A 21,556-nucleotide genomic window follows, 5' to 3' on the forward strand; every position below is an offset into this window, starting at 1 on the left:
CAAATACAGAAAGGAAAACCTTGTAATCACCAGTAAACAAGAAGAAAGTTTTCCTTTGGGCTGGCTATTTGTGTGAGGCTTAAGCTAATGGAGGAAGATAGCAGCTCCCTCAAACTGGAGAGCAAGAGGCCAGCCTCTGGGAGGAAGCAGGACCTGTCAGAAGCAACGAGAGCTTCTGGGCCAGGGAGGAGGATGGAAGGAGGCAGGCGGGCTGACACATTTCACACCTCAGCCTCCTGGCAGAAGTCTATGGCAGAACTCTCTGTGTGGAAGCAGCTTCCTTCCAGAAGAAAAGAGTCTTGTTCCTGGAATGGCAAGGTGACATTGGGAAGCTAGAAAGGCTCCCTGGCTATGCAGCAGACAGACCTATGCCTTTGTGTTCTCACTGCTCTCTAGAGCTCGAATGCTTTCCCCTCTCCCTCACCTTTGCTGTTGAATTCCTACAGGCATAAATAGGTGTCAATTTGCAGTTTTCTTTATCCCTTTTTGGGTATACATACATATTCACATATATTTATGTATATGTAAAATTTGTATTTGTACACATACACATATTGATGTGGCATGCGGTCAGTTTAGGTGGCCAGGTGGATAGAATGCTGGGCCTGGAGTAAAGAAGCCTCAAGAACTTTGGGAGTTCAAATCTGGCCTCAGACACTACCTGTGTGACCTTGGACAAGTTGCTTCCCTCTGTTTGCCTAAGCTTCCTCATCTGTCAAATAAGCTGGAGAAGGAAATGACAAACCACATCTTTGCTAATTAAACTCTAAAAGGAGTCATAAGGGGTTAAGACATGACTGAAAACAACAGAACAACAAAAATGTGCACATGTGTCTACAAATATACACACGTAGATTCTACATATTTATATACACACATAGATATACATATAATAAATAGATAAACATACATATAAGTATATATATATATGTTTGCACCAGTTTCCACAAATATATATATATATTTGTGATTTCATCAGCATTGGGAGCTCTCAGTAAGGAACTTCCTCTAACCAACACAGATCACATCTTCTTTGTGATATAGAGTTTTAAAAGTATAGTTGCTATTTGGTCAATTAGTTGTATTTGACTCTTCCCATTTGGGGTTTTCTGGGCAAAAATATTGTAGTAGTTTACCATTTCCTTCTCCAGCTCATTTGACAGATGAGGAAACTGATGCAAACAGGATGAAGTGACTTGCTCAAGGTCACACAGCTAGTAAGTGCCTAAGGTCACATTTGAACTCAGCTCTTCTTGATTCTAAGCCTAGCAGTTGCTCCACCCAGCTTACCATATAGGCTTAGAGTAGGAATTCTTAATCTTGTTTTAGGTCATGGAACCCTCTGGCAGTCTGGTAAAGCCTATGGACCCCTTCCAAGAATAATGTTTTTTAATGTATTCAATAAAAAAACCTGATACAATGTAAAGTGTATTGAAAAAGTTAAATGATCAAAATATTGTGAATAATAAGATTGTGAACTCCACGTTAAGGACTCTTCTTCTAATGAGTCTCATCCATTTTTAATGTCTTATCTTAAAAGATTTTACCCAACTCAGATGCTCTCTCCTTGTGGGTAACAACCTTTGCCATCAGACCTCCTTCACAGAAAACTTTGCTTTATGCTGTTTTAGAGATCTTAAAGCTTTGGTTCTAGAGATGCTACTGACATAAAGTCACATGCTTGGGAGAGGTAAACCAGTGAGTGTTAAGTGTGTGTTAACGCCATACAAAACAGCAGAAAGTTAGAAGGGTACATTGCATTTATTTGGCTCCATCAATTATAATCCTGTGCCTGTGTAACACATGCCAAAGTTTCACTTGAAAGTGCTCTGATTTCCATTTATGTTAATTTTAACAAATAAGAAATTCTATTCTGCATTATAAACATTATACAATATTTTGCTCACCTTTCCAAATAAAGATATTTTAACATGGAGTATATATGAATGTCAAAGACTTGTACAATGCCAATCAGAGAGGAGGATTTGGGGCCATTAATAAGCTTGAGATTGGCTGCTAAGCCACTTTGGACAACATTTTGATTCTGGAATAATTTGGAAACGAGTGGAGAATGTGTGTATTTGGGAGTCTGTGTTGAAGAAGGTGAATTCTACTCCCATTCAGGACCTTGGACGGCTCTATCCACACTGCATTCCAAGGACCTTCTCTTTATGCATAGCACTGGTCACAGTTAGTGGACAGGACAGCCATTTGGACTGACAGCTCCCTGGACTTCTGAGGCCTTTGTGACAGAGACAGCTACATTGTTGATCGTGACCTTCTTCAGGCAGCCAAAGAAGGGTTTTTGTATAGGCAGTCTCAGTGTTGTCAAGTTGGCTGAGAGAAGAAAGAGAAAGGCATTTAATGTATGACTTCTATGGTTAAAATAATGGATAGGGCAAACTGCATTTTAAAAGTTTCTTCAGATTCTTGTAGGAAAAAACAACCCAAGTAAAGAAAAATTATCTAGTCCCTCCTCTCTTGATTCTATGTAGGAGTATAGTAGTATCTATAGTAGTATATAGTAGGATCAAGAGGATTCTTTAAGCTCTTCAAGGAAAGTAAACAAATATTTCATAATTTTTGCCCCATGGGTTAACTACTGACACCTAACCTACTTTGGGGGAGAAACTGATCAGGAGAGCAGAGAGACATGAGCAAACATTTAATGTTTATTCTTTTTTTTTAACCCTTACCTTCTATCTTAGAATCAATACTTTGAATTGGTTCCAAGGCAGAAGAGTGGTAAGGGCTAGGCAAGGAAGGTTAAGTGACTTGCCCAGGGTCACACAGCCAGGAAGTGTCTAAGGCCATATTTGAACTCAGGACTCCTGCCTCTATGGCTGGCTCTCAATCTACTGAGCCTAGCTGTCCTCCATTTAATATTTATTCTGATGATCTATACCATTACTTCCAACTTCACTGTTACAGGCATCAGAGAACTTCAGTTCAAACCTCACTTCGGATGCCTACGGTAGCCTATGTCTTTGGGGATAAGCCACTTAACCTTCCGAGGCCTCAGCTTCTTCATCTCTAAAATGAAAAAGTTGGAATAGATAGATTTTGAGATCCTTTCTAGCTTTAGGGTCCTATGATCCCATACCTTGCCTACATTTTAGCTTACCCTAGTTTCTTGTTTTTGATCCTGCAGTGTTCACCATCTCCTCAGGGGAGAACTGATCACTCAGAAGGAAGGGCTCCTTTCCTTCACCCCCTGCCCCCATCCTCTGTTCTAATTAACATGCTACCTAATCCAGCTTCTTACAAGGCTCAAAAAGGCACAGAGAGAGAACTGTCAGGGTGTAGTATCAGCAGCAATTTGAACAAGCAGATACAAGGACATCACCAGTATGACCCTGGCTCCCAACTTGTGGTCCTCCTCTATTACAATGGAACCTCAAAATCTCCAAACCCCAGGCACTCCTAAGGAAACCAGCACACAGCTACTCTTGGTGTCTAGTCACGGATCCATAAACCTAGTCACTAGATTGATGTGATTGTCTGAGAAGGTGAAAGGAAGCCAATGTAATCAGGCTGAAGAAGAGTCACCTGGGATGCCTCCCAAATACAGAGGCTGTTGGTTGCTGCCAGGCAAGGTAGGGAGCTGTCCAGTCTCAGAGCTGCTGTCTGTGTCCAGGTCCAGCTGCAGCAGATTCTGCTTTAGAGTGACTGTGTGGAAAATGAAGCCAGTCAGTTAAATTTCCTGAGATGAGACTTCCCTGTGTGGGAGTCACCCCTTGAACTATTATACCAGTTTGGCCAGTACATGTTTTATTTTTAGTTGCCGTGTGGAAACATGATTTTCAATAATTGATTCCAAATTCATTCTTACACAAAAGATTGTTCCATATAAACTGCTGAACCTCACCTCCCACCCCAAACAAAAATGTCTCCCATGTTAACAATCTCATGATTACTACATGGGATGATGAACAGTGAAATGAGTAGAAGCAAGAGAACATCATACACAGCAACAGAGTTAATGCTGGAAGAATCAACTGTGAATGTTACCTCCAGATTGAGAACTGAAAGGTGAAAACATGAAAGACTTAATTTGTAGCAACATGTCAATCTCCCAGAGGATACCTTCTGTGATGAGGGGAGGGTGGAGAAGGGCTGGGACATTTGTAAATGGGATTTATTGTGTAGATAGGAAGAAAAATGAGTGAAACATAAAACATTTGTAACTTCATTTATGTGTAATCTTTTTCTTTGTGTAGGGAAATGCTTGTTGTGTTTTGTTTTGTAAAATTTGGATACTTCCTAGCTGTGTCTAAATAAATCAAAAAAATATCCTTAAATAATTAAATAAATAAATGAATTAATCATTATTAAATTAAAATATAAAATATATTTAAAATAATATTTTACAGTATAATTATATGTGTATATATGTATATATGTATGTATTTAAACCCTTACCTTTCACCTTAGAATCAATAATATGTATTAGTTCCAAGGCAGAAGAGTATAAGGGCTAGGCAATGGGGGTTAAATGACTTTCCCAGGGTCATGCAGCTAGGAAGTGTCTGAGGCCAGATTTGAACAGAGGACCTCCTGTCTCTAGGCCTGGCCCTAAATCCACTGAGCCACCCAGCTGCACCCTCTTTAAAATATATATTTTTAAAATTTTAAATTACCTAGCCCTTATCATTCTCAATACTTAGTATCAATTCTAAGACAGAAGGTAAGGATTTTTTTTTAATTAGCTCTGTAACCTTGGGCAAGCCAGTTCACATTCCTGAACCTCATTTTCCTCATCTGTAAAATAGGAGTTATAAAGCTTGCATTGTGTGACTTAATGAGATTATTGTGAGCAGTCCCAATAAATCTGAGCTATTCTTTGAATCCACTTACCTGGTTCAAATGTCATATTAATGTAAAAACAGAAAAGGGAAATAGCATTTTAAAGCCATTTATACGCTTTGAAAAAAACCCATACCTTCTGTCTTAGAATCACTATTATGTATTGGTTCCAAAGCAGAAGAGCTGTAAGGGCTGGGCAATGGGGTTAAGTGACTTGCCCAGGGTCATGCAGCTAGGAAGTGTCTGAGGCCATATGAGAACCCAAGACTTCCTGTCTCCAGGTCTGGCTCTCATCCACTGACCCACCTGGCTGCCGCCATATACATAATTTAGAGGCTTAGAACAGAATGATCTTAGAACAGTCTTTGCCTTCCTCATTGCTAGTAGATACTGGCAGAATTGGTGGACATTAGTGTTAAAGTCCCAAATTCTTTAAAAAGTTTTGAAATAATCAATTTCGAAGTGGGAAGTCAATTTCCTTAGCAGCTGCTCCCATACCTGCCACAGAGTGCCAGTGTCCATCACACAGAGATTGCTGGGGTGTGACTGATGTCAGCATCTCACCAGCCCCACTGTCCACAGAAGCGGTGACCTGAAACACAGAAGGACTTTTACCATTAGTTCATCCATGCAGAGAAGAAGTTTTCCAGGTTCCATCCTTCTTACCCCATTCATTCCACTGACAGAACTTAGGAAAAGACCAGGTAGTAAGCACATAAGAGTGACTAGAGAGGGCACTTAGGTGGTTCAGTGGTCTGAGAGCCAGGCTTTGAGAAAGAAGGTCCTGGGTTCAAGTCTGACCTCAGCTATGTGACCCTGGACAAGTCACCTAACCTTCCTTTCCTAGTCCTTATTGCTCTTCTATCTCGAAACCAATATACAACAATGATTCTAAGACAGAAGGTAAGGGTTTGAAAAAAAAAGTGATTATAAAGAATCCACACCTTAGGCTTACTCCTCATATTGCATACATCCCCTGTCCAATGCTAAATAAGATGCCGCCAGGTCTGAAGAATAACCAATGAAGTAGAGCAGTAGTGCCACTCTTATCGATTAATATGAATCTCACAGTAAGTTAGATGGCAGGGTCCCTCCTGCAATTTATGCACAAGCACATCTGGCTTTGCATGCATCAGTTGGTGAGATTTGATAGGCAAACAGTGCTGCTGTTTGGGGCATAGGGAAAGTGTAGGCAGTCAGTTCAGATAAAGATGCCAAAAGAATATCTTGCATTTTTAGGGTAACTTTTCTTTTTCTTTTTCTTTTTTAAACCCTTACCTTCCATCTCAGAATCAATATTGTATATTGGTTCCAAGACAGAAGAGTGGTAAGGACTAGGCAATGGGGGTTAAGTGACTTGCCCAGGGTCACACATCTAGGAAGTATCTGAGGACAGATTCGAACCCAGAACCCTCCCATATTTAGGCCTGATTCTCATTCCACTGAACCGCGCCCCCCCAACCCTCTTGGATTTTTTCTTTTTGTCATTGTATCCTGTGCCTTGAGCAAAGTGATGTTTAAAATGCCTCTTGACTTATTTGCACAAATTAGGGGTCCTTCACTGTGTTGGTTACTTCCTCTGGACCATTACCAATGCCATTCCTAAAATGCAGTCCCCAGAACTGAATCCAAGAGCAATAGGGGCTGATTTCTGAATAAAGTTATCTGATATAACGTAGTTCATGAGTGGGTTTTATTTACCAAGTCTCATTAAAAAGTTATAAAGGGGTTTATTATCCACACTTCACAGAGGAGGAAGCACAGAACATGAATATTAGGTAATTTGATAAAGAAAACAGTTCCCTAAATTCCACGGCTATTACTCTGATCTCTTCCATACACTTGTCAATCATAGCCTTTTGGAAATGGAATCCAGTTTTATCCAGAGTTAATGTGCTCTTCCCATTCCAACAGAATGGAAGTAAAACTGTTACTCACCTTTCCTTCCTCCATATAAACACTTAAATACTTTCCAGGTTGACTTCCAGTATGCATTAAAAGTCCAGTGAGACTTCTTGGGCGAATGCTGAAAATGATCTTGAATTCCTTTCCCAGCATCCAGGAGTTATCTTTTAAAAATAAAAATTGTTTATCGAAGTGCTCAAATAAAAAGGAGAGTAAACTCAAGATTCAGAGACAGAAACTCCATGCAGCTGTTCCTTACCAAAGCTGATGTGCCCGCCATCTTGGGAGAAATACATCCCTTTCTCGAGAGGGCCACCCAAACAGGGAGTTACCCCAAAGTTCTGAAAGGGAGTGTCCAAGGCCTTTCCATCCAGCTGAAAGTTCCTCAGGCATCCTATAAAGCTGCTTTTGGGGAGGCTCTGGAAATATGTGGGAAAAAAAAGGGAACCTGAATTACAGGAATGAACAGCTCGAAATGATGTATATGGCATTAACAAGAGGATAGTCACAGATGGCTTGCTAGAATAAAAAGGATGAATAAATAAGGGATGGTTGGAGTCGACTGTAGGGAAACAGCTATCTCTTGTCCTATATGTAGATAAACCATGCAATGCACATGTGGATAGAGATACTAGATATAAACATATATGCAAAAGGATATGATTCTACAAGCAGATGGATACATTTAGAGCAGTGATTCCCAAAGTGGGTGCTACCACCCCTTGGTGGGTGCTGCAGCTATCCAGGAGGGCGGTGATGGCCACAGGTGCATTTATCTTTCCTATTAATTGCTATTAAAATTAAAAAAAATTAATTTCCAGGAGCACTAAGTAATATTTTTTCTGGAAAGGGGGCGGTAGGCCAAAAAAGTTTGGGAACCATTGATTTAGAGAGATAGACATATGCCCATAATATATATTGTAATATATACATAAAAACTTCTAGAGTTCAATATACACAAGCACATCCATACAGATATGTTCTTATTTTTCTAAACATACACACAGAGGCAAGATGAATAGCAGGATAGACCTCTTTCCTACAACTCTAGCTCCTGCCACCTTACTTCCTTGAAGGTACAAAACATCTTCGAGATTTTCTTCTGACAGTTAGAGGTTAATGAAAAGCAGTTCTAGTGTATGAAAAGGGGCCAGTGAATCACAAAGTTCTAAAAATATCAAGTGGAAAGCTGCTAACCACATCATCAAATACAGTCCTCATACTTCAGAAATGTTCCACAATTAAATTAGAAGCCAAGTGAGGATGTGATGCACCACTGGGATAGTTTGAATTATTGAAAAACACTCATTAAACCCAGTGGGTGCCTGTTGTGAAGAGAGTTAAATGCAATTTACAGACATTCATTGGCACTAACTCTCTTTTTGTAATGAAATCAATAAGAAATATGGACCTCTGACTGTAATGGGGTCAATAAGAAATATGGACCATCTTATCATGGATGCTATGCCCCCTCTAAAAAGGGTATCATCATGTAAAACCCAGTGGAATTTCTCATTGGCTCTGGGAGGGGGAGGGAAAGAACATGAATCATGTAACTATGGAAAAGTATTCTAAATTAATTAAATTAGTTAATTAAAAAATAAAAAGTATATTGTTAATAAATAGCCAAACCGCAGTGGGCTAAATGAAAGAACAAATGATCTTAGGGGTACACTGTTTGTTTGTTCAATCCTTCACTCAGAATAGGCACTAAATAAATGCTGAACCAGAAGGAACAAACATTCACGGTCAGATAAGGCGCTCCAGAGGATGTAATACTTGAAGTGGAATGGCTGTATTCTGAGGGAGTGAATTCCCTGTCACAGGAGATCTTCAAGCAGAGACTCAATGATGCCATGTTGAGGGTGCTGCAAAGCAGATTTTCCTTTAGGTATGGGCCATGGCTCAGTTCATAGGAACTCTAAGTCCTTCCTATTCTGAAATCCTGTAGCTACTTCGTGGACAAGATACACTGTCCTGCTAAGGTCAGTCAACTGGTTTGAATCCCTAGGGCACTAAACCCTCCCCCCAATAAAAATAGCCTGTTCATATGGCATAACATCACTTGCTGAATAAGAATCTATATTCAAATCCATCAGGATCCAAATTCCTTGTGGCTGACCACAATTTTAAATTAATGATATCATTATGATCTCTAAGGGCTTTCTATAATATTCAGTAACCAAGGGCCCCGAGGTGTCTCAGCATGATGCGCTGAACCAATGAGTTATGGATGGGCTAGGAGGAAATCTGTGTTCTGTTCTTGCATTCCCTGGAGACAGTAAGAACTCCAGCTAGCACAACCGTCATGGGGGTGCTGGTCCCCATTATGGCACTCTTTTGACTGACCTGATGAGTGCCTCAGGAATGCAAAGGGTAGAAGAAAGAACTTCTCTGGGAGTAGAATTTGAGATTTATGAACACGAACTAGATATTTTTCTTAAACCCAGTCATCTAGAAATAAGGCATGACATATCATGATTACGGTTATAATGATTACATAGTTGGAATATTTTCAAATTTCCCAAAGCAGAAATATTCACCTTCAGTTTCACCTGAGGAGAGGCCCCAACGTAGATGGGGGGTTTGACCGTAAATATAGAATTTCCTGCCAGGCTTCCTTCCTGGATCTTCAGACCATCTATGACAAAACGAGCTTTGCTTCCCTCGTGCCCAAACACGATCTTAGAGAGAAATAAAACATCCAGATTGAGATTTATCTTTAACCAGGCAGCTGCAGCTGAACTCTGCTAATAATTACTAGTATCAAAAAGAGAAAAAAGCTTTTTTTTTTTTTATGGTATTTCAGATAGCTCAGTGGTGTGACTTGCCCACTGTCCCCATAGCCAGTCAGTATCAAAGCTGAGACTGGAATCTCAGGGTCCCAAATCGAGCTCTACTCCCTTTTCAGCCTGCCAAGCCCGCATGGCATTCTGCTTTCTTGTAAGAGAGGCAATGTGGTATGGGAGCTGAGATGGATATCAGGATATTCTGGTCCTGACCGATACCAACTAGCCACTCATTAAGCAACATCTTCAGGAGAGGCTTGGAGGAGATGATGTCTATCTGGGATGTACTTGGTAAATGCTTCACCCCATCGTATTGCAAAAATATGTATGACACACTTTTAAGTTCAATCTGCATCATTAAAAGTTTTCTTCATCACCCTCTTAAGCCTAGACAATCAATGAAACAATAAATCAAACCCTCATTTGGTAGAGTTTGCCGATTTCTGCAGGATAAATGCTCACACAGAAAATATAACAATTCGCTCTTGTAAATTGGTTTCACTTGGCTCCAGGGCACCATCATTAATATTTTATACAACTAGAAATCAGGGGAGGCCTCGCATGGTAGATGAGATTATGAAAGCTGCCTGAATGGGGGAAGGGAGAGGGTTTAGGAAGCTGTGGGGAGGACATCTCAGGATATAGGGGTACAACTGGACAGATAGTATTATGTCACTTTACCTAGATGGAGGGGGTAATAGTCAGCTTAGAGAAGCAGGGTAGTAGGCGTAGTGTGTGGGTAGCACAGTGGGAAGAGCATGGGATGTAGATTCAGGATAAGGATACAGCTTAGGACTATGGATAGGGTCCAAACTTGAAATCTGGAAGATCTGAATTGGAATCATGCCTCTGACATTTACTAGTTATCTTCTTTAAATTTGAATTTTGGGGGCAGCTAGATGGCTCAGTGGATTGAGAACCAGGCCTAGAGATGGGAGGTCCTAGGTTAAAATCTGGCTTCAGACACTTCTTAGCTGTATGACCCTGGGCAAGTCACTTAACTCCCATTGCCTAGTTCTTACTGCTCTTCTGCCTTGGAACTAATACATGGCATTGATTCTAAGGTGGAAGGTAAGGTTTTAAAAAATGAACAACAACAAAAAAAAAACCCTTGAATTTCCTCATCTATAAAATGAAAGAGTTGAACTACACAACCTCTGAGGTCTCTTTTAGTTTTGGACACATAAGGTTGTGATCTTACATTAGCTATGTGACTAAGGGCAAGTTATGTAATTTCTGAGACTTAATTTTCTCATCTATAAATTGGGTATAATAAGACCTGTGTCATAAGGTTGTATAAAAGCAAGATAATTTATGCAAGAAATTTTGTAAATCTTAAAAGTACACTATATATATTTATATATACATGTATACAAATTCTAAAAGTGCCAGTTATGATAATGATGATGATGATTATGATTATGATTATGACATGGGGATTAGGAAAAGACAAGGGAGGTAGGCCTGATCAAAGGGTCTGGGGAATAAAAAAATTTTCCATCCTGGAATCTATTATGACATTAAAATTTCATGAACTTCTTATTATTGAGAAAAAAGTTACATAGATACGTGTTAAATATTTAAAATAATAAATGTATGGGAAGGCATAACATTGCCTCTTATTGGTCCTTATCAGGCTTCCAGGCATAGGACCTATTCGCAGTGGTTGAATTACTGGCTTGTTTTCCTCTTTAAAGTATGGGGCTATTCGGTCTGTGAAGGGTGGCATCAGTGGCACGCATTTTTCAGTGGTTTGGGCTGTGAATTTTCCACTGTTAAATAGCTCTTACCGTGTGCCATTTTCCATCATTGAGTTTCTCTTTGGTCTTCAGTCTTAATTTCTTTCCTTCTGCCTTCAGCAAAAAGACAATGCGTCCCTTTGAAAAGAAAAGCGCCATAAAGGAGCTCTTACTCCCTACAAAAACCACCAGTCCTGGGGCAGTGGAAGTTGTCTGAATATCCACAGCAAAGTGTGACCTGTAAAAGAAGGAAAGAGAGCCAGAGGGTGAGTGTGTAGCCTCTTACTGGCTCTCATAAACACTGGGAACCAAGAGAACAAAGGGGAGGCCAGCAAGAAGTACAGACAAGCAGGATAGCGTTAAAAGCTATCAAATACCTAAAAAGAAAACCATACGGTACATAACAGAAATCTGCCAGTTTCAGGTACCATTTTCTTTTTTCTGATCTACTATGTATATGCAAATGCTTATTTTCTTTGATTTTCTAAATTTTCTAATTTCAGAATGAAAATAAGTTTTATTCAAAAATTTAGTTTGTAGAAACTTTCAGGAAGGCAAATAATTAGAGGCAGAAAGTTATTTCCCTCTATAATAACAAAAAAAGAATTTGCATTGATAGAGCACTTAAAGGATTTTAAAGTGTTGTACAAATATTATGTGATTTTACCCTCAAAATAGCTTTAGAAAGGAGGTGCCATTATTATTCCCACTTTATTGATGAGGAAACTGAGGCAGTATTAAGTGACTTGTCTAGGATCACAAAGCCAGTAGGTATCTCCGTGACTTGAGATGAGTAAATGAATAATTTTATTTAGGGCAGAGCAGAGTGCCAGGTCTGGAGTCCAGATGATTCATCTTCTAGAGTTCAAATCTGGCTTCAAACACATTGTAGATGTGTGACCCTGGGCAAGTCACTTAAACCCTGTTTGTCTCTGTTTCCTCATTTATAAAATGAGTTGGAGAAGGAAATAGTAAACCACTTCAATATCTTTGCCAAGAAAACCCCAAAAGGGGTCATGAAGAGCCATACATGAGTGAAAGAACTGAACATCTACAAAGGAATACTACAAAACTGAGGTGTATCACATCAACTGATGAACATCAGAAATAAAATGTGTTTTATGGCAAAGTTGTATCTTAAAGAAGCAGCTTTTTGCTTCCAAGGACTGGGTAATACCCAGTAAAGTCAGAGACCAATCCAGATACCTGAGATATTATATTCTGTTGGATGGTTATGGTTCCCATTAACACAAAATAATAATCATCAATGGCCCTTATTGTTGAGGGAGAAAAAAAACAGGCAGAAAATTAAATCAGCTCAACTTTTTCACCCAAGTTGCTTAAGGGCTAAATTAATGTACAGTGTATCAAATAAGGTGAAAGAAGATTCCCATGAAATGGGAAGAGGTAACTGAGAGAGAGGCTGAATAAGAACAAGAGGTCTTAGATATTAAAAAATGCTTGCATCTTCCTGAGAATGTAAATAACCCAGGAACGATGCTAATATTTGGAGCTAAAGGATTATTTATAAGTAAGTCTACTGAAGACTGGCTATCCCTCCCCTCCATTACAGTTTTTATTTTATAACTAGGGGAGAACTATTGGGGAGCCAGAAGCCTGGTATGCTCCTTATAATAATAGCTCATGTTTAGGCTTTATTGTTTACCAAGCAGTTTCTACACAACACTCTAATTGTTCATATTTGCTAGGGATATGAAGCCTCAGTATGCTACATAATTAATAGCTCTCTGGTCTTGGGCAAGTTATAGTTTCCCCATCTGAAAAATGAGAGTAAAGATACTTACCTTGTCTATGTCAACAGGTTGTATAAAGTGCCTTATGGACCTTAAAGTGTTGTATAAATTCAGTTCAGTCATTTTTCAGACACATCTGATTCTTCTTGAACCCATTTGGGATTTCTTGGCAAAGGTACTGGAAGTGGTTTGCCATTTCTTTCTCCAGCTCATTTGTAAAGATGATGAAACGGAGGCAAAGAGGGTTAAGTGACTTGCCTAGGGTCATACAGCTAGTAAGTGTTAGGGGGGCAAATTTGAACTCAGGAAGATGAATTTTCCTGATTTCAGGCCCGGTGCTCTATCCACTGTGCTGCCTAGTTGCCCTCCTTTATTAAGCTATCCCTCATTTTCATCCTTCTCTTCACTGTTTCCAGTTAGCTTACCTTGATTCCCTCTTCTGTAGAAAATAAAAGAAAGATACTGGTTGCCATCCCTTTCTCAAAAGCTCTAAGAACTTGCTCTCACTGTGGTTATCTGGGAGATGAACAGATGGCCCCATAAGCCTTACAACTGATGTGAGAACACTCTCACTTTTCTGTGCATATGATGTTTTACTTCCAGGAGACTGTAAAGAACTTGAAGGCAGAGACTGCTTCATTTGTTTTTGTATCTCCAGCACCTAAAGGTGCCAGGGCAAGCACTTAAAAATGTTTGTAGAATTAAATAGAATTCAGTTATTGGAGAGCCAGGTCTGGAGATGAGAGGTTCTGGGTTCAAATATGACTGAGGCATATACTGTGTGACCCTGGTCAAGCCACTTAACTCCCACTGCCTTACCATTCTTTTCCTCTGGAACAAATACTTAGTACTGATTCTACACCAGAAGGCAACAGTTTAAAAAAAAGAATTAAATGGAATTGAAATTTCAAACTGTGTAGGTGATATCAGCCATGGCATTAGATGAAATAGCATGTGTAAAGTTCTTTGCAAACCTTATAGCGCTTTATAAATGCTATTATTATTATTATTATTATTATTATTATTATTATTATTTTAACTGGAAAGTGATTTCATTGGAAAAGGGAATTCTCCAACTCCCTCTACCCATGCAGACTGGCATGAGCTCTGCAGATTACAGTCTGAGAAGGTTGCTTGGGATATGAAGAGCTTAAATGATTTGCCCTGGGCTCATGCTGCCAGTATTTGTCAGAGACAGGATTTAAACTCAGTTCCTCCTGGCTCTTTATCCACTGTCACATTTCCTCTCTCTTTAATATACATATACCTGTCCCAATAAGAATTCCTAATTTTTTAAATTAAAAAAAAAATCTTTCCCCCACTTTGATTTAGTGCGAGATATTTTGGTTCACTCTTTTCTCACTGATAGAAACATAAGTTGCCACCACAGAGAAGTGAAGATACTTTGTCTAAAATGATCTTTTTGAAAACGATTCTACTGAAAACTGATTTCTCTTTGAATATAAAATGCAGGAAAGGAAGAGTGTATGCTTTCTTAGAAGCAAATAGCAATCTGGGAATGAAATATGATTATTTCCAGGTCACTCATTTCTAATCTGGGGATGGGGGTTGAAGTCAGCCCTTAAAATGTTTTTATTACAACTATGGGGAACTCATCAAAGACATTCTTTACTTATCCCTCATTAGCAGTCCTTCTCTCTTGCCATAAGAACATAGGCTCCTTTGGTCAGCTAGTTGGCTCAGTGGAAAGAGCCAGGTCTGGAGTTTGGAGGATCTGGGTTCAAATCTGACCTCAGATAACTCCTAGTTGTGTGACCCTGGGCAAGTCTCTTAATTCCATTTGCCTAGTTCTTGCCTTTCTGTCTCAGAGTTGTTACAGAACAAGACAGAAAGAAAGAGTTTATAAAAGAGAATGTAAGCTTCTTGAAGTCAAAGATTTGTTTTTCTTTGTATCTTTTGAAATACTATTTGGAACACAGTGTTTAATAAATGCCTGTTGGTTGATTAAAGAGCCAGGCCTCCTTTCCTTCCTTCCCTCTCATTAAATAGTTATGAAGAGCCTTCTCCGTTTCCTCCATTTTAGGGTTCTGGGAATCATGGCTAAATACCTGGATTGAGTTATTGTAAAACAAAATATCAAACTTTTATACCAATACCTGTCTTTCAGCATCTCCTCAGGGAATGTATATGACAAGTGGCTGGTGGGACTGTCCCCAAATTGATAAGACCCTTTAGAAGCCTGGGACTGAGGCCACTCAAGGCAGTGCTGGGCAACTGTTGGAACCTTTCTCTTCATCAGGGAGGCAGGATGCATATCCCGCTGTAGCTGCACAAAAGGATGGGGGAAATAAGAGCTAATGTTTAAGGTAAGATAGGTCCTGTAGTTTAACATTTACTTAATCAGGTTTTCCTCACATGCCACCCAGTGACTCTTATTCTTTATTTCTCAATGAGAGGAGCATAACAACTGTAGAAAGCAAAGGAAAAGAATGTTGAGGGTCGACAAGTCATATAGCTCGGGAATGACCGAGCTAGGATTAGACTTCATCACAACCTTGGGCTTCTGGGATGTCATTTACCCACTAAGCTATGCTCCCTTTTTTCAAAGATATTTATAACATGAAATTAGAATCACAGCTAATGGAGCGTGTTGGGATCCTTTTGCCACCTGACTTTTCTGTTTCTAGTAAAGGCATTGCCTTCTCGCGGTCATTAAGACTCAAAACTGTAGCCATTCTGGCCTCTTTGTTTTCTCTTTCTCCCTCATCCAATCATGAGTCAAGCCTAGGGAATCTGCCTACTTCTTCCTTCTGCCAAAGTTGATGTATGGATCAATAACAATATGGATAAGAAATTAGAAAAAGAAGAAGAATCTAGGCAAATACTTTCCTCATAACAACCTAATTTGTAGATGAGGAAATTAAGGTTCAAAGCATTTCTGTATGTCAAAAAGAGACAGACAGACAGAGAGAAAGAGAGACAGGGAAACAGAGTGAAAGAAAGGAGGAGAGATAGTAAGAGACAGAGGAGAGAAAGAAAGAGAAGATAGAAAAAGTAAGAAAGAAAGAGAAGAGAGGAAGAAGAGGGAAGAGAGGAGAGAGAGAAGGGGGGAGAGAGAGAAAGAGAGAGAGCGAGTGAGAGAGAGAGAGAGAGCGAGTGAGAGAGAGAGAGAGCGAGTGAGAGAGAGAGAGCGAGTGAGAGAGAGCGAGCGAGAGAGAGAGAGAGAGAGAGAGATCCAAACTATTCTGCTCATTTACTGAAAAAAGGGACAAGACTGGCTCTGGTCACATTATAAAGTTCGGGCTATAACCCAGGTACCCTAGCTAAGCTCCTAATCCATCACTGGACCCACTCTGAGGCTTTCAATCTTTCCCCTGGGTACAAAGTAGGCCATTGACTTTTCAGTTTCTGTTAGCATCTAGGTGATAAATGCAAACACTTGAGCCTCTAGAAGAGGAAGCCTGTGGAGTGAGAGAAAGCAAAGCTGATGGCTGCGATGCTTACCCTATCAATGTTGAATGTCCTGGATGTGCTGATCTTTGCTGAGCTTTTCAGAAGCATTAGAAAAGGTGGCTTATTTAAGTTGCAGATTCCTAGGGACACCTTCTCCTTTTCCCTCCGAGTATGAGTGACCAAATTGAGAACCTCAGGACTCTGTGCTAACCTGGAATAAAAGAGAAAGAAAGGTACGCTTCTTCAGATCACCTTGGACAGTACCAGGTATATTTACTCCAAAGCAGCGCTTCTTAGCCAGTCCTGGACGATGAAGTCTGGTGAAGGCTACCAACCTCTTCTAAGAATAATGTTTTTGCATGCATAAAACAAGATACATAGCATTATGAAGGAAAGTAGTTAATTGAAATATACTTAGCAAAATATTTACAAAAAGTTTATGGACTCCAAGTTAAAAACCCTTGCTCCAAAGGTTCTTCATATCTGGAAATATTCTTTAGGAACTTAATATCCAAAGGTATCTTGCTTCAAAAATATGACTTTTGACACAAAATCCAATTTAATGTAGAATCTAGCTATTGTTCTTCAGTAGTTTAGTTTTGTTCGACTCTTTGTGACCTTTGAACTATTCTGTGGAGTGTTCTTGGTGAAGATATTGGAGTAGTTTGCCATTATCTTCTCCAGAGTGTTCTCTTTTCCCAGAGGAAGAACTTAGGCAAATAGGGTTAAATGACTTTCCCAGGGTCATGCAACTATTAAGTGTGTCTAAGGCTGGATTTTAATTCATAATGATTGAACTCAGATCTTCTTGACTCAAGGCGAGTGCTCTTATCCACTGTACCACCTAGCGCCCCAAGAACTTAAAAAATATCTTTATGGGAAATTGCTTTCAGAATTTGAGGATATATTTACATTTCTCTGCTCCTCCTCTGCCTTCATTCTATCTCTTATCCATCAAAGAGATACACAGTTCATTGCATTATGCACGCTGACACAGGCTACCTGGTTCCCCATTTCAGTGTCCCTGTTTTGCTCCATTAGATGGTAATTAGAGGATATTTCATCTCTATCAGCAATAAGTAAGACTTTTTTCCCCCTCTCCTTTATCTCACCACCACTCATATTGCAAGCAGCCCTCAGCTTCTTTGCTCTTCCCAGCACCAATGAGAACTACGGTCAAAACAAAATGAAACTTTTTTCTAGGGATGTTAATATAAGATGCTGGGGGAACAAGGGGAGAAATTGAGAATATGAAAGTCCTAGGCAGCACTGGGCTCTCCAGGGGTTGGTGCTAAAGGACACTTTCATCCCTGAAGAGAGAAACAGAGTCTTGAAGAGTATCAAGGACCATCAAGTACACTCAAGTCGTAAGCCCTTGAGTCACATTTCTCCAGAAAAAAAAATGCTTGCTGGCTAATTGTGTACATTTTTTAAACCCTTATGATCCATCTTAGAATCAATACTGTGTATTGGTTCCAACGCAGAAGAGCAGTAAGCAGTGGGCAATGGGGGTTAAGTGACTTGCCCAGGGCCACACAGCTAGGAAGTGTCTGAGGCCAGATTTGAACCCAGGACCTTCCATCTCCAGGCTTGGCTCTCAATCTACTGAGTCACCTCGCTGCTCCCTCATTTGTTTTTCAAACATGTATGCAACATAAAAGCAAATGTATTTTAGATATTTGGATTTTATGAGAGTAATGCAGAAGCCCATGTTAAAAATTCTAGTTTTGTAAACATGCCTAATCACCTCTAGACCATAAATTGTTCACATCAAGACAAAAACAAAATCTAACTTGTTTCTAGGAAAGTTCATGTAAAACAAATTCCCTATTTGAATCTCAATGATCAAAATTAAAAAGCCACATACCTTTGGAAAAATACATTGGTGATACATCCTTCAAAATCACTCCCACCAAAGCGTAGGGATTGCTGTGAGTCTGAGAATATTCGTAGCCTTTGGTTGTCTTTTAGAGACTTATCATCGATCAAAAGCCTTAGTCTGGGAAGATTAATAATAATAAGAATGATAATAAATAATGATGATAACCAAAATGTATGTAGTATTTACTATGTGTCAGGAACTGTGCTCAGTGCTCTACTATTATTATCTCATTTGATTCTCACAAACAGCCTTGGGAGGTAGGTGCTAATACAGGGACCCCTTCCATATTGAGAGGGACAGAGGCACAGGACCCTCTCTTTTGGCCCTCTCTTTGTACCAGAGAAGAAGTCTGAATTTTTTTCTTTTTTCTTTTGTGGGGTGTTTACAGTACCTCATTGCAAAATTTGGGTTAATAGCTCTCTCTAACTTTTGTGTGTCATCTGTTGGCTTTCACATTCTTTTTGTAAACTTTAATTTTTTATTAACTTTAAAAAAGAAACTGTGTGTGTTTATGGTAATAAAAGATAAAATATGTTGATATTATACAATATATATTACATATATACATGCATATATAATACACATACATACATTTCTAAGTTTCTAAACTTTTTCTTCTTTGTGTGTTGGTCTTTGTGTTTTGCCTGCGGTTTGCACAAAACATCCTCAAATTCTCACTTAGTTTCTTATGCCAACTTATGATATATAGAAACTGGGATAGGGAATGTTGTGATATAAAAGAAATATCTGTTATTCTCTCTATTTTATAGATAAGGAAACTGAGGCAAAGAGGTTAAAAAACTTGCCCAAGATCATACAGCTAGCAAGTGTTTGAACCTGGATTTGAACTCAGGTCTTCCCGATTCTGGGTCTGGTGCTTGACACAACATGACAGAGAAAAGTTTAGAAACTCAGAAATGCAAGTATATGTATCTAACCATTGGGTTAGCCAGCTGCCCCAATGCAAGTGAAATGTGCTAGGGAAAGGACTGAGCCAACATACTGATTTTGATCCTTAATATAATTGGATGCTTTACAGAAAATAGCCCATTAAACAACCTAGTCTATGACTTTTGCTACTTTATGAGGCAATTAATTCTGTATTCTGAAACAAAGTCATGGCAGCAACAAAAAATAATATGTCTTATAAAGGGATAGTGACTGGATTTGTGATTTAATTGATATAGGGAATTCCTGATGAGGAAATTCCTTCTACCAATACAAGTCGGTATCTTTTCTATAACTTACAGTCTGAAAAGAGTTGCTTAAAGTATTGGTAGGTTAAGTGACTTGTCCAGGGATACAGTGCCAGTATGGGCTACAGGCAGGTCTTGAACCAAGGGCTTCCTGGCTGTGAAGGTAGCTCTTTCTATTACTACAAAAGAGCTACCTCTACCTGTCTTATAAAAAGATCAGAAATCCTAATGATGGCTGATTCCCTGAAAAAGATTTAAGCAACATTTAAAAATGTTCTCTACCTTTAATGTACAATTCTAATGCATCACCATGGCAGGGTGTGGAGATGAACGTGAATTCCCAAAGATCAATGCAGATCCTACTAAACAGGAAAGCCTTGGGGTACAAACCTACAGAAGCCTCTGTCCTTGCTGTCCAGAGGCTAGCCTGCCAAACTCTGGAGAGGCTGGCCAGAGCCAGCTCATGAAACTATTTACTAAGGAAGGCAAGGGCTACAATTTGTATTTTTTTTAAATCCTTATTTTCCATTTTAGGATCAATACTATAATTGGTTCCAAGGTAGAAGAGTGGTAGAGGTTGGGCAATGGGGGTTAAGTGACTTGCCCAGGGTCATACAACTAGGAAGTGTCTGAGGTCAGATGTGAACCCAAGATCTTCCATTTCTAGACTTGGCTCTCAATCCATTGAGCCATCTAGCTGCTCCTGCGATTTGTATTGTTTAAAGGAGTATTTCCATTGATGAAAAGTCAAAGATCTTTTGAAATCTTGAAATACTTTTTTGCTCTAGCACAAATGCACATATACTCACCCAGTATCATCCTTTATTATGGACACATAATGGAGTAAACCATCCACATATGTCTGGGGAGATTTCAGAATAGTGCCCTGTTCTCTAGAGCTTAATTCGATGTGACCATCTTCCAGGGCAATTTGTAGGCTATTTGTCTGAAACCAACACAAAACCCCACACAATGACCAATGAAATGAGTTTTCATTTAAATATGATTAATATTTCATTTACCAAACTGACAACCAAAATTATGTCTAGGGAAGCCACTGCAAAAATATTAACAGAGAGCCTGGACTATCTTCTGACCAGTTTTAAAAGACAAGCTCTAAGAATTGTTTGTTCCTCCCCCTTCTCCAAGAGACTTAGCACTTCTAATATCCTACAACCAGAGAAAAATACTACTCCTAAAGCTGTCTCTGCAAGGCTTGGGGCACAGAAGTCCAAAGGATCTTAAGTGATCATCCCAGAATTCAATAAGGATTTATGAGGAAGAAGGTGCTGTGCGGGACTCTGGGAATACAAAGACAAAACAAAAAGCCATTCTCAACCTCAAGGAACAGGACTCTAACTGGAAGAAGTCACAGAATGAGAACTACACAGAGTACCTATCTCCACTTTAAAGTTCTGATAACGCAACAGGGAACATTTATAAAAAGTGCTAGAACTTTATGACATATAAGGCTCCATAGAACATATTTACATGTTTACTTCAACTGTATTGATCAATAAACATTTATTAAATGCCTACTATGTGCCAGATGCTGCACTAAACTCTAATAAAAAAGAGGCAAAATGTTTAATACATTTTAACTCATTTCATTCTTACAATAACTTGGGTGGTAAGTGCTATTATTATTCCCATTTTATAGATGAGGAAATTGAGGCTTGTCCAAGATGGGATTTGAACTTACATCTTCCTAATTCTTAAGTCCCACATTCTAACCATTGGGCAACTTAGTTGCCAGTGTCCTCTGAAGTTATAGGAAGTACATATTAGCTTAAAATAAGTTATTCAGGGGCAGCTAAGTGAATTGAGAGTCAGGCTCAGAGATAGGTTCAAATCTGGCCTCAGACACTTTCCTAGCTGTGTGACCCTGGGTAAGTCACTTAATTGCCTAGCTCCTTATTATTGTTCTGCCTTGGAACCAATACATAGTATTAATTCTAAGACAGAAGGTAAGGGTTAAAAAAAAAAGAAAAAAAAGAAGTTATTCAGTTAATTGAAGAGTCATTACTTCCTTCCTGGGCATATCTACATGGAAAGTTTCACTACATCCTCC

At 39.3% G+C, this 21,556-nt stretch overlaps 1 protein-coding gene across 1 annotated transcript in view; it reads right to left on the reverse strand.

Moving 5' to 3' along the window:
* Positions 1–1,742: 1,742 nt before the first annotated feature.
* Positions 1,743–21,556, reverse strand: part of LAMA3 (laminin subunit alpha 3) — a 337,939-nt gene continuing 318,125 nt past the window's right edge. The window contains exons 63-73 of the mRNA XM_044682964.1: positions 20,295–20,431; positions 18,275–18,406; positions 16,459–16,618; positions 15,111–15,280; positions 11,291–11,477; positions 9,255–9,395; positions 6,971–7,130; positions 6,745–6,875; positions 5,305–5,398; positions 3,550–3,669; positions 1,743–2,337 (exon numbers count right to left, since the gene is read on the reverse strand). Of these exons, the coding sequence (XP_044538899.1) occupies positions 2,192–2,337; positions 3,550–3,669; positions 5,305–5,398; positions 6,745–6,875; positions 6,971–7,130; positions 9,255–9,395; positions 11,291–11,477; positions 15,111–15,280; positions 16,459–16,618; positions 18,275–18,406; positions 20,295–20,431 (1,578 nt within the window). The 3' untranslated portion in view covers positions 1,743–2,191. The remainder of the gene's footprint in view (positions 2,338–3,549; positions 3,670–5,304; positions 5,399–6,744; positions 6,876–6,970; positions 7,131–9,254; positions 9,396–11,290; positions 11,478–15,110; positions 15,281–16,458; positions 16,619–18,274; positions 18,407–20,294; positions 20,432–21,556) is intronic.

This window comes from Gracilinanus agilis, chromosome 1 (genome assembly GCF_016433145.1).
Source record: "Gracilinanus agilis isolate LMUSP501 chromosome 1, AgileGrace, whole genome shotgun sequence".
Lineage (NCBI taxonomy): Eukaryota > Metazoa > Chordata > Mammalia > Didelphimorphia > Didelphidae > Gracilinanus > Gracilinanus agilis.